This window comes from Calypte anna, chromosome 13 (assembly GCF_003957555.1).
Source record: "Calypte anna isolate BGI_N300 chromosome 13, bCalAnn1_v1.p, whole genome shotgun sequence".
NCBI classification, from domain to species: domain Eukaryota; kingdom Metazoa; phylum Chordata; class Aves; order Apodiformes; family Trochilidae; genus Calypte; species Calypte anna.
The window spans coordinates 12,802,206-12,815,767 of NC_044259.1; the positions used below are offsets into that span (position 1 = coordinate 12,802,206).

General features: G+C 42.4%; 1 protein-coding gene across 2 annotated transcripts; it reads right to left on the bottom strand.

Annotated features, from left to right (window-relative positions):
• Positions 1-334: 334 nt before the first annotated feature.
• On the bottom strand, positions 335-12,811 carry FAXDC2 (fatty acid hydroxylase domain containing 2). 2 transcript variants are annotated; one of them, XM_030459004.1, is made up of 9 exons: positions 12,435-12,811; positions 8,306-8,353; positions 5,369-5,457; positions 5,176-5,279; positions 4,424-4,545; positions 3,892-4,097; positions 2,953-3,058; positions 1,780-1,946; positions 335-644 (listed from the first exon to the last, which is right to left on the bottom strand). In XM_030459004.1, exons 2-9 carry the CDS (start codon positions 8,351-8,353, stop codon positions 488-490), a joined length of 999 nt encoding a protein of 332 aa, XP_030314864.1. In that variant the 5' UTR covers positions 12,435-12,811; the 3' UTR covers positions 335-487. The 2 variants fall into 2 exon arrangements, with proteins under 2 accessions (XP_030314864.1, XP_030314865.1); XM_030459005.1 differs by having other exon boundaries at positions 378-644; positions 12,686-12,811.
• Between the last annotated feature and the right edge of the window lie 751 nt (positions 12,812-13,562).

The following is a 13,562-nucleotide window of genomic DNA, read 5'->3' on the forward strand; positions in this document are numbered from 1 at the left end:
TGTTTCTAACACCGTTCTACTTTCCACGGTGTTGCATTCCATATCCCACATATTTTGAGACTCAGAAAAATAGTGGTTTTAGTCCTGTTGTGTACATAAAATGATCTTGCTGGTGTTTCTACAGAATGCTGCTGAGAAGAGGCCAAAGCACAGCCTGTGAAAACTGAAGTGTTAAAATTTTAATGAGAACTCCCAAAGCCCAAAACACATCCAGCTTATGTGTAGGTAGCTGGAACCAAGGAGCTGTTGGAGTAATTAAGAAAAAAGCCCCCTACACTTCATTTAGAAATAGCTTTCTAGACCAGTTTTTTTTTGCCTTAGGTAAAAAATAACAGGCAGCAAAATGCAGTCTTTTCAAGTGGCATCTTTAAGTTGGCTTTGGGTTTTGTTACATATAAATAATAACTCATTTCCCAATTAAAATACTATTTGGCTTAAAACATTGTCTGGCTGTGCTAGTCGCTGGGCACTGCAGGAACTGCTGGGTTCACTCTGCCCTCTTGGGTGCCTCTGGGATGCTTTTTGAGAGAGGTGTGAGGCTGAGCAGGACCCTGTGTCTCTCAAAGGCTTTGGTTTGTCTGAACACTTTATCCGTTCCATGCAGATAATCTAGCACTCCTAGGACTCCGTAGCACTGGTTGAACCTGGAAATCAAACAGAATCAATGTAAGTTGCTTCACTTTTCTTGTTCCATCTCCTTGCAGAGCCCTGATAAACCTTCCATGCCAAAACTGTGCCACCTCACCAGTTTCCCTTGCAGCCCTAACAAAGCCTGGGAGAAACTTCTGCAACTTCCCTTTCTGGTACCATTGTTACCCAAAAACAGTGGCACAGAACAACAGCTTTCTTATCTCCTGGGCAGCAGCAGCTGAACAGCCAGATTGCTGTGTCCTTCCTTCAGAGATCCAGCTGCCTTGGGACATGGAGCTCCTGTGCATCCAGCACTGGGATGCTGGCACAGCCATTACACCCAGAGAGCATCAGCTCTGCAGTGCTCCATGTCCTGACATGAGTCTGGTGTTGGAGGAAATGACTGATAAGGACAACTGGTGCCATGGTTTGGGTGTTGCCCAGCATCTGGGTGGCAATAGAACTGCAGGAGGGGAAACTCATGTATATTAATTTAGTGCACATCTGAGAGATGGGGACAATTCTTCCAGTACTGTGGCACATGACCCTGAACAACCTGCTGGAACTGCTCTCTCCAGTTTAGGAAGAAGCTGGGAATTGTGATTATCTGATCAATGTTACTAATCCCAGGGTGCAGGAGAGGGACAGACAGGGAGGCTTCCTGCAAATTTATTTCCACTGTGTGATTTTCCCTTGCTCTGACTTTATTCTAATCACATGCAGTGTCTGCCAAACTTCTAGGAAGAGCCTTGCAGAGAACTCTGACTCTACTTGTGCTGGGGAAAGGCCAGGTAAAACCTGCTATTTCAGACACGACATGCTTTCCTCCTGTGTAATCCTAGGACACTTGAAATGCCCAGACTCAGCTCTGGTGTTTGTGTGTTCTGGAGAAAGTTTCCAAGTCAGCTGGTGGGAGACAGATGTCAGGTGGTTGGCAGCTGTGTGGGCTGCAATCCTCTGAAATCCCCATCTCTATTTAACTGCCTGAAGAACTGACAGCATTCAGCCTGCTGTTGGGCAAGCTGCACAACCTTCTGTGCTTGTACATCAGCTGCACAAACACACTTGACCCTAGGAAAGGAGCTTTGGCTGTCATCAGTGCCAGGACACAGATAAGAGGAGGGGAAGTTTAGCAGTGCCCAGACATACTTGAGGTGGTGGAAGTCGTGGAACTCCGGCGATGGTAGGAAGGGGAGGTGGTAGCCACAGTGGGAAATGCTTGTTGTTATGAGAGCAAGGGAGAACCATGCTGTGATTGAAATGATATGGGAGCCCATGATCATTGGTCCAGTCATGACAGGCAGTGTGTTGGACAGCTAGAAATGAGAAGCAAATTATTACATTAATGAATCACAACAAGCAGACTCCCTTCTATGGAGTTGTGTGACCTGGGTGATCTATCGCTCTAGTTTTGTGCAACCCGTGTAAAGGAAAGATCCCTCTGCAAACACCATGCTAAAAGTGCATAATCATCAAAGTAATTTACTCTGAGATGCGTTTTACTCACTGCAAAACATAGTGTCATCTCAAGCTTGTATCAGAAGTTAGACATGAGATCAAACCAGAGGTTGTGAAGGCAGCATGATTCCAGTTTGTCACCCTGGAGTCAGAGGTTTGAATTGCAGCTCCAACTCTGAATAATGCTGAAGCTGCTCTGGGAAACCTATCTGTCAAAAGGCAGGGCTTGTGGACATGAACAGTCAAAGGCAGTGATGGGATGATCCCACGTGCATCACATCATTTTGTCCTCCCAGTGTTACAAATGGCTGTTGCTGCCCAGACCAAGCTTCTGGCAGCAGCCAGGCTTAGCTGGACTCTTGAATGTCATTCTGCTGCCCAAAAACTGTCAAGGAGAGACAGAACTAGTGCTGCATCCCAGGACTATTGTTAACAGGAGATAGTGCTTTTAAGTGGAATGGTGGGATGCTTTCATGAGAGACCTTGGCAGAAGCAGCACTGGGAGACACTGCTGCAAACACTGATCCCAGCCACCAGCACGAAAACTGAGTCCATGCAGTAGCCCTGAGTGTGTAAGTGCCACATCTCCTGCTGAAAGCACTGTCTGTGCTCCTCACTTGCACCATTCAGTCAGCTCCTTATCTGCTGGAGGCCCTTGGATCTCTGGTCTTAGAGCCAGCAGAGCCCAGTATGAACGGGACTGCAACCCTTCTACAACTGGGCCTCTTGGCAAAGCAGATCAGCTTCCTCTTCCTACATTAGAAGAGTCTAAAGGTACATTTGCTTTTCTTTGCTTATCCTTTTCATCCCATGGGCATCACACCACACAGGATCTGGGGCATGACCATGGGAGAATTCACTTACTATGTGCTCTAATGGATGAGCATAAATGGAGACCACACCAATGGGGGCTGTCCATTCATGGTGCTTCTTGTGAATGTGCTTATACAGGAGTGGGAGGTGGACAAGCCTAAGTAGAGAAAACAGAGAAATATATGTTTTCAGCTCTGTAGGAAAGGAACTTAGAGCAATATAACAGGATTTCTGCAAGGAACTTGTTCATGCCTGTTCTTTAAAGGTTTTAGAGCAGCTGGGAACAAAGGTATAGGACTCCTGGCTTCCATCTCTCTTTTCCTAAGCACTGAGCCCTCACTAAATTGATGAATCCACTGGCTGATGTTAAACCTAGGTCCAGATAAATCCCATAAATCAAAATCCCTGGATGACTCATTTGCTCAGACCTTCTGAGAAGACTCACTTTGTATTTTCACTGTTTTGACTTTACCTGCTGGCAACTGAGGCAGAATTTTAGATTCTGTGGGCCCTTAAGGAGTTGGGTTTTTATGGGTTTTGTTTCTCTCTTTTTGTCCATAAGGGAAAACCTCAAATTTCTGAGAATGCTGGCCCTGCTTCTAAGCAGCCTTGCAGGCCTTTTTCTCCCATCTTTTAGGTTTTGTCTTCAATTTTGGTGTCAGCACGTAGCCTGCAGTGTCAGGAGTCAGGCTTTGTTTTGTAGGTGCTATACAAGTGAACAGGAGATCCATCACTGAGCTTTTATCTTTCAGGATAGTCAGTGTTCTCCTTTTTCTTTAAAGAATGTTGCTTTCCAGCTTTCTCACCAGCACCAAGGCTTCATGCTGTGTTAATTCCAGCACCTTTAAGTCTTCACATATAAATACAGGATTAGTGGAAGAGTGGGGAACTAGGGTTATTGCTGTTGTAATAGATAGGGATAAGCTTAAAGGCATTGGGGGAAACCATGGAGTCCTGTTTCTGTGTGTATAGTAGAAGAGCACAGCTCACCTGTGTGTATAGTAGAAAAGAACTTCCTCTACTAAGGTGAAGATGCTTAGCTCCACAAGAAACCATTGGAATGTGGGTAATTCCTTGCTGAAGGTGTTTCCCCACCATTTCATGACGTAGAACATGGGCACAAGCATGGGAAAGGAGACAAAGAACTGATTAAACAGAGCTGTGTAGATGGCTTTGCGCAACTTCTTTGTGTCCACCTGCAAAAGAGACATCGGAACTTGAGACCAAATCAGAAGCAATGTGGCTTTGAGTTGGGAGGATAAAGAGCTTTAAGGTTTGTAGGCTGGTTCTGTGTTAGTTTTGGGATCAACTTTTTAACAAGCAGTCAATCCAGATCTGATCAGTGGCCTCATGGCAAGGACTGCCTTCCTCTCTGCAGGGGATATACAAGACTTGGCTTGATTGTCCTTGAACAATATCTGGTTGCAAGAGCAAAGCATAACAGGTTCTTCTCCCTGCTCCTAGCCTAGGAGACTGCAGGAAGTGTTTAGCCAGCAGAAGAGGCAGAGTGAGAGATACTTACAGGATCGTTCTTGCCCAGCTGAATGCGATAGCGGGTAATGAATGTTGGCTTTCCTGTCACATCAGCCACCATGAGGATCCCATTGAAGCCCCAGAAAGCAAGGGCAGGAACCATTGCAGCCCCTGTGGCATAAGGAGAGGGCAGAGATGTGTGAATAAATTAAAGTGACAGCTATGGCTAAATGAGAACCAAAATACAGTGGCATAGTATCCAGAGGACCTTGCTGGGACCCAGATCTGCCAGGTACATTTCCTCTGCCCTGAGATGCTTTAGAATGTAATGTAAGTAAGTTCTGACATCCAGGTAAGATGTAGGGAATGGGGAGGTTAGAGAAGACAAGTGCCTCATAGACTGAAAGGGCTTTTCTGGGAAGTTAGGGGAACTATCTCATGAGTGGCATTTAAATACAAGTAGGACAAGGTTGAGTTGATCCCTAGAACTTGGCAAGGTTCCTACCAGACTTATTTACCAACTGAAGAGTTTTATAGGTGCTAGAGCAAGAGTAAAATTCACTAATTTTACAGTAACTAAATCTACTAAGTTCAGCAGCAGCAAAAAAATCAAATATGGAATGTGTGTAACAGTCTCATGGGGAACCAGTCCAAAGGTTGTGCTCTATCAGCTGTGACTGGCTTGGAAGCCTGTGTGTGCTTTTACAGTGGGAGGATTAGTGAGTTTGGGAATGTACATCCATGTCCCCCTTTTAGGTGAAATACATGGATAGTAGAAGGTTGTAAACCTGAATAACTCACCGTAGAGGAAGATTGTCCACTCATTCCCCTCATGCAGGTTGTAGAACTTCAGCCATGTTGCTTGCCAGAAATGGCCTGAAGTGTCCCAGATATTCTGCACATACCTGTGGGAATAAGTGTTCTTGGTTGCCCATCTTTTCATCATTCACTTTTTCTCCTCTCCCCAGAAAAGCTTCTGTTCAAACAATCTTACCAAAAAAAGTTCACTAAGGCAGTGAATATGAGCAGGACAGTACCAAGGACATAGGCAGTCAGCTTCATGGCATCCCAGAGCTTCTTTTCCTGTGAGCAATGAAGAAGAATAAGCACACACTGCTGTGTCCTACACCAGCACTTCTTGTGTTTGAAATACAATGGTCTGTTTTCTTAGAAACTCTGTAAAGAACATAAAACTCTTACAGGCTGTTGTGTTTAATTGAGGGAAGAGAGTACACACACATCTCCCTGCTGTGCTTACAGAGACCTGAAGTGTCACTGACAAGGAATTTCTCAGGAATAACCAAAGGGAGAGGAAGAACTGCTGATTTTTCACTTCGGTTTTTTTTGCCACTCCTCTCACTACCAGGAGGACTATGACAGGAGGAGCTTCTGGATAACTCGGAGCAGTAGGAAAGGAAGACCTGGGGGTAAGGAATGCTCCATCTCAGCACCTCCCTCACTCCATGTTTCCTCCCTCCCAGTATTCAGGGTGCTTCCCCCCCGCCCCCACAGTCATCAGAACTGTCAGGATCAGATGATCTGATTAACAGCTCCAGGGAATCCAGAACCACTCCTCTCAACTTTCTTCTTTGCTTTGAAGACCAGTTCTGAAGTCATGCTCACATGCCCAGAAGCTTGTCTTTTTGTCTCCAGGTGTAACAGAGGTTTATACAGGATATTACCTTTCCTTGCATGATTCACTTTGCTGTGCCTTTAGGTCATCACAGGTACAGCTCAGCTCTAGTATGAGTATACAGCTTGGTAGTACATCCCACGTGCCTTCTGTACAGAACAACTGCACATTAACAAGGAGCTGAAATAGCTTCTCAGAAGTGTAAGCTTCTCTAAATCCCTGCTCTCAGTCATAGAACTGTTATTTTATATTCTGGTATATAGCAGAAAGGCAGCTGTGATGTTAGCATGATTCCTACCACAGTAAGAATATTAACTCTACAAAGCAACTGGAAGAGTCAGCCAATGATCACTGAGACTTTTTGATTCCAGGAATAAATATATTCAAAAGCAGTATTAAAAATATTGGAGCTTAAAAACATTTGACAACAGGTGATTTAGTAAATATATGACAAATGCACGATTAACTAACTGTCTTTTAGAGCAGCCCAAGCTGTAGCTGGTTTTGAAGTTCAGCAATCTTAGTTTGGATTTTCTTGGGTGAATATGCATATTTACCTGCAGGATAAATGTTTTAAGAGCAAATCTACGCAATTCTGAAATAATACAGTGTAATAACTAGCTAGTGTCTTGTTCATTAATCTGCCCTTCCTGTTTTTTGTCGTGGTGTTGTACTGCACAAACAGATTGGAGTAAAAATACCATGATTCATAGTTGCTGTCCTGCTTGCCTCCTGTCAAAGAAGACAAACAAGATGGACAGCTCACTAATAAATGCTGGATGCAGGTGTGTTTAGGGTAATGCAATATAGAGGAATCTTTTCTATACAGCTTTCAGTGCTAGGAGTTTCTTTAAGATTCTGAAACAGCTACAGAACATAAAACATTGCCCAGGACTTGCCAGCAATATTTATCTGAGCCAGGACACACTGGATCAGATGTTAATGAGCCAAACAGACCTTTGCTCATTAACACAAAAACTTATCTCATTAAAACATAAAAACAGCTGCTTTTTTTCATCTCTTTATGTTCTTTTTTTTTTTTTTTTTAAATCAAATAAGCCACTGGAGAGCAAGTGATTAAAAGGACTCTTGACCTACAACTTGATGTTTATGAACTCAGAAGCAATGCAATCAGTTGTCAATGTTATCATTGAGTGTAGAAATGCAAGGCTGGCAAAGTCCATCTATTCCAGCTTCAGATAATGCATGGTGGATTCTGCACTAGAGATTTGCTCTTTGGGCAGTTGCAGACTTCCAGCTGCATCCATGTTATGCCTCAGGTGCTGACATAAGGTAAGACTTCCTTAATCTTTAGACCCTTGAACACCATCTATATATTCATTAGAGAAAAGGTTACAAAAGCTATAAAAGGCTTAGAGTTGTTAGCAGAACTGTAGCCTAGAAATCCTTGTTTCTCATGGAATAAAGAACACACCAAAAAAAAAAAAAAATTCTGGTGTCTTAAAAGTGTCTTAGTGTTTAGTTAGACCAAACAGTATTCCAGATTCTTTAACTTCTTCCAGCTGAAGAACTCAAAAAAGTTTAAAAACTGGTAACTCCTAATATTCATCAGACAGTGTATATGTCCTGATCTGAGCTAAAGCTCAGCACTGAAGCTATTTTAAAGCCCTTTGGCTAGAAACTGTCTTGTTTTAGGCTGTGTTTTTATTGCATGTGATGAAGGGATTATGTTAATGGATCCCACACAGTATAATTACATGAGGTGTAGAAGCAGAGAAGTTAACACTGAAAAAAAAATCTTGTTCATCAAGTCCAAGCACTAACACCCTGTTTCTCTCCATGCCAACAGCTCCAGCACAGTTGTTTCCAAACTCTGACCCATGCATCACTTGGGATCGTGTCCTTAAAGTGTACAAGTTGGCAAATTCCTTAAGTGTGGAACAGCATTGCTGCCCACAGGGTGAAGAAACTGGGGCACATCCCTGGGACAATGTTTTGTTTAGCAGAACCACTTTGTGGACTGGGCCCAGTTAGGCAGCAGAGCTTCTGGTTATTAGGGAGCACTGTGGTGTCTTGCCATGCAAACAAAGATAACACCACTTGGTGCTGCAGCCTCACTTCACTGAAAGGAAAAAAACAAACCAGCAGGAAAAATCTTGCTGCAGCAATAAGAGATGAGGTCCTAGCTATGCTAAAGTGATCAGAGAGTGGATGTGTCTGTCATCTCTCTTAGAAGATGGTTCAAAACATCTGAAAGGTGTTTTGAAACATCTTTGGAAGGTGCCTTTCAAAGCACCTGCATAGTGCTCCCTTTAGAAGATAATTGTGACCCCTTACCTGCTTCTGCTGGTCAGCCATGGTGGAACATCCAGAGTCTCTTTTCATCTGAAATAAGAGATGATCTAAGTAAGTGAACCTGCTAAATCTGTAGAGTGGGAGAACACATTGCTGAGAGCAGCAAATCCCCTCAACTCCAGTTGCAAAAACTGTAAAATATTTCTGTGTTCTGTCCTGTCCTGTTCCCTTCTTCATGTTCTCCCATGTTCATGGAGCAAAGTTGAGCTCTGGAGAATAAAAATCCCCTTATTTCCTGATGAGTATGTGTTGTTCCAGAAGGCTAAAAGGGCTGGAAGGCCAATGCAGAAAAATAGAACAGCCAAAACCAAAGCTTTTGGTTATGGCATTGGTGTGTTGTGGCACAGCTCCTTCCCTTGATCTAGCCTGGGGATATGTTGAATTAGGAAGTCCAGCCCTTCACAGACTGCAGGGAAATGATGATATGGGGCATCCCTTCTTCCATAATGACAAGGTGATGTTATGCTAATAGGGATGAAAACAAAAATCCAACTACAACAAAGTGAGTTTGTGCCAGGAAGATTTAGCAGAGCAGAGCCCCACGCAGCCTTCACTGCCCTGGCAGAGTAACCCTAAGTTACATCTTAAGAACATGGTAAGTAAGAAAATCATCTTTGCTTCAAATCACATTATTGTCAATTTGAAGGTTTAAGTCCCAAATGGGGAGGTGGCCACCTCACAATAAATCTCCCTGTATTGGGCTCTGGCTTGACCATTTTGATTGAAAAAAAAAAAAATAAAATTAGACCTAAGGTTTAAGGAGGTCCTGGGGCTTCACTGCTGTCCATGGAAACATCTCTCTATTTCAGGATCTGCTGTGCCTGTCCTGAATAAAAAATAACCCTGAATAATAATCTTAGGGATTATTGCATAGCTGTTTTTATATTGCTGCACTCTTACCATGAATTACAATTAGTAAAAGCTAAGAAAACATTCTTTAAGGTTGCACCCAGTCTTTAAGAACAAACACACAAATTCCAGTAGTATGAAGGGAATTTAATCCCTTTTGTTTTTCATACTTGGAAGAATATTCAAACACAGGCAAACTCTGTTACCTAAAGTAACAAAGGAGGTAAAAAGGCAGCTGGCTAAGGTACAAACAGTTGGAAAATTATTCACTAGAAAGATTAAATTCTATTACTTCTGATAGTAATGAGCCTCTTGGGAGTACTCTTGCAGTGTTTCAGAAAGGAGGAATGCACTGCCAGAAATAAGTCCTGGTATTAGCCAGGAGGTGATACTTTATCTGTAAAATGACAGCTTTCTGAGTACAGTCTTACAAATGCAACTCTGTTTATTTACAGGTGCTTCCAGCCCTAATGTTTCCCTACATTACATGATTTCATGCAGGTCAGGGGGCACGAGACAGAAAAAATTGGACATCTTCCTCCTGTTTGGGTTCCTACTTGTTCACAGACAGAAGGGAACAAGGCAAGTCCACCAAACTACAGTCTTTACTGAAAGAAACTGATGTGAAGTGGTTCTGAGTATTTAAAAAACAAAATAAAACAAACAAACAAACAAACCCAAAACCAAAACGTCAAGCAAACAACAAACCCATCAGGCAAAAAGTGAATTGAAACTTGAAACCATGCACTCAAACTCCCAGCCTTTTATTTTGATACAGGGTTGCAGATAATCCAATAGGAAACGATAAATTTGGGTTGCAGGCTTAAGAAAAGCCAACAAAGTTAACTTTGTCTCCTTTGACCAAAAAATGTAGTGAGAGATGCCCTATGATGCTGTTACCTAAAGCAAGAATGTGTCCTAAGTCTTTTTATCTCTCCCCAGATCTAAAGTTCTTCACCATCAGACTGGTGAGCTCACAGAGCAAGCCTAGGACCAGAGATCTTCTGCATGGTTTTTTCCTCCAATACATCAAGTTTGTGAAAAAATACAGTTGGACTCCTACATATGTGATGAAGAATACTTGTAAGTAGCAATCATAGAATCACAGAATGGTTTGGGTTGGAAAATCATCTCCCTCCAACCCCCTGCACAGTCAGGAATACCTCCCACTAGACAGGGTTGCTCAAAGCCCCATCCAACCTGTCCTTTAACACTTCCAGGGATGGGGCATCCACAACTTCCCTGGACAACCTGTTCCTGTGTCTCACCACCCTCACAGCAAAAGAACCTGCTAGCCTGAATGGAACAGCATCAAATAGCTCGCCACAGGATAAATTGATCTTATCTTAATCATCTGATCACAATGATGCATTTTCTGTTTCGTAATAGCTACCATATGCCCATCTTGTCACACAGGTCTTTTAAGTGCCACTGTGTCCAGGAAAATACTACTAATGCTTGAAATACATCAAGCTTGAATAATCCATTCCTTTTTTTGACCTTTGCTCCATCCCAGCTTTCTTAGCAGGTTGGTTGGAGCCTCAAACTGTTGAGTTTTGAGTATCTGCATGGAGGGAGATTCCACAGCTTCTCTGGGAAATCTGGTCCAGTATTTGACTACCTTCACTGTAACGTATATATATATATATATATATATATTTATTTCCCCCCCCCTAGTATCTAGTAAGAATTTCCCTTTTTATAACTCATATCTCTTGCCCTTTTGCTGTGCATCTCCCTGTCTTCTCTACAACCACCCAGCAGGGAGCTGAAAACAGCAATAGGAAATTGCTCTGCTGGGACAACACAGTAAATATTGTTGGCAATAAATTAACAATAAATACTATTGTTATTTTTTTGTGGTTAAAGAGATTTTTCTACTCCTATGACCTTGTAGTAGACATGACAACACTAGGTCTTGGAGAGGCAGACATAAAAGAGGAATCTCAGATGCCTGCTGGGAGGCTGATGGTGCAGAAGAATCCCTCCATCCCCCAGTGCTGAGTGAAACCCTGCTGAAAATTCACATGTGAAGAGCTAGAGAGCAGAGCACAGAAGAAAATCTGACTCTGCTTTGATTTCTTAGGAGGAGAAAGAGACAGTGCTTGGTTGAGGCTCACATTCTGTGAGCTTAAGAAAAAGTTAAAGTTGTAATCACATTTCTAGTAGTACTCCTTTTAAAAGAGTCAAACTGTGATAGAGGTCTTGCTTGGGCAAAGGATGAAGATTTTAAAATAAAATCAAGTTTTACATAAATTTTACTTTATTTACATAAAATAAGATAAACTTTGATGGATTAAGTTTCTCCCAACATCTCATTGCCTCTTCTTTTTTCTTCTGATTCAGAATAGACCAAATACATTAAAAAGGCATTCCTTTAACCAGGGCTATTTTGGCAAACAAAAAAGCTATTCAGCTGCTTGGCACTGATCTCTTGTTGGCATGTTGTGCAGACCCAAATTTGCCAGTAAAAAGCTCAGCTGCCTGCAGCTATTTCCAACTAGTAACTAGAACTGGTGCTGAAGTTCCTTTTCAGTCATTTCAAGTCAGTTAACCAAAAATTTCATCTCAACCAAATTCTCAACCTTAAAGTAAAAATAATTGTTTTCCACTCAGTCTCTTGATGTTAATGGGGAAACACATATACTGGTCAGTAAAGAATTCTAATACATTATTTAATTATTATTTCCATCTACTTTATCATTTGTACAACAACTTTCCTTAAGCCACTGGTCTGTTTCCATTCAATTTTCCACTCCAGGTACCATAACAAGCTAGTTTGTTTCAGTCATATTTTAAAATGCTCAGCATAATCTGAAAAGACAAGAAGTGCCTTTTTTTTCCTTTTTTATCTTTTTTTTTTTCTTTTTTACATTTGTTTTAACATTTACATTATCCCTGTCCCCTCTTCACTATCCCTTTACCCTTCTGTTCCCCAGACTGTCCCAAGCTGAGGCCACATAAGTGCCAACTTCTCCTTGTGTTGTACCCACGTTGTGCTGGATCCTTCCCTTGACAGGAGCCAAACAGTCTGACTGCTGACAGCTGCACAACATCTGCTGGGATGGACAGGCTGCCTGTCACACTTTCTTGGTGTTCCTTTTCCCCTTGTGCTTGGATATTCTGTTGGAGACCTTAGTTCAATGGAACCAGCCTTCACAGAGCATACATAGTGGAGATCAACTGTGTCTGAGAGAAAAACTACTACAACTATCTATAGAAGTATAGAATAGATAGAAAAAAAGCCATAAGGACATCTTACCTTGTCACCAGAAGAGTTGCATGTCAACCACACTGTGTGGACAAACACAGGACCTGACGCTGTGCTTGGTGGGTGTCCTGCTGTGCCAAGCACTGCACAAATCTGAAGGCAATCAAAGTCCCTAGAAAAGCTTACAGCTGTACTTGAAGCAGACACATGATAACTGCCTTTTAATTATTTCCTCAAGGTTTCTATCCTATCTTTTCAAGCTGCTACACCCCTGACCTCTGGTTCGCCCATTCCCTGCTCACCTCCTGCTGATGGCAGCCAGGGGAAGAAGCTCTTTGTGTCTATTCAGAGAGCCCAGAGTTCAACTCCTCACCTTTCACTGCTGCTGTGGAAACTTTATGAGGCAAAGTTTAGGCAAAGGCAGTGGGGGGGGAGTTTCCAAGCAGGAGCTTGGCTGTCCCCTCCCAGACAAGTCATGTGAGCCCTGTGCCATGTCACTGTTAGTGCTGGCAGTGATCCCTCTGCATGTGCACATGATGTCATTCGGTGAAGCATCTGGAATACATCTCTGCAGGTAAGAGTTTTTCATCAAGAGTCAATGTCAGCATCTGAAAAAAAAAAAAAAAAAAAAAAAGCCACCCACACCATAAAGATAAGCAGTTTTTATGGAGTGCTCACTCGTGTTTCAAGAACAGAATAGTTAGTGGCAGTGCAACCCAGTGGGTCAAAGGTGTATTTGTTTGAAAGCATTAGGGGTTACCATGGATTTTGGAAAAAAAACAAACAAAAAAAATAGAGTAGTTTTCTTTGTGTCACATGAAATCGATACATTTCACCAACGCTGTTGCTACAGAGTCCTCAGCCAGCTGCAGAGGTGGGTTCCATCGGCAAGATGCAAAGAGAATGTGCTTGGATTTACTTGGCTTTAAAGATGATGTTTACAGATCATAAAGTCTGTAATTATGGAATTGCAGAGAGCAAGATGTAATTTGCAGTAACATTGGTCTTTGTTATGCAAATGTGGCCCCAATCTATGTTACTTACCTAATATACAGTATCTTATTATGAACTAAGCTCTGACAACTCTCCATATCTCTCCAGATTTACCTTTCCATCAAGAAAAAACGAGGAATATCACCTCTGCCTCACAGCTGGCTTTGTACAGCCATTCCCTGGAGC

Bases quoted from the DNA above. Each gene is read 5' to 3' on its own strand.
- FAXDC2 (XM_030459004.1), bottom strand. From the start codon at position 8,353: ATGAAAAGAGACTCTGGATGTTCCACCATGGCTGACCAGCAGAAGCAG. The intron at 4,098-4,423 runs GTAAGTATCTCT...TCTCTTTTGCAG, and splicing joins AGCTGGGCAAGAACGATCCT to GTGGACACAAAGAAGTTGCG. The intron at 1,947-2,952 runs GTAAGTGAATTC...TCTCATTTCTAG, and splicing joins CTCATCCATTAGAGCACATA to CTGTCCAACACACTGCCTGT.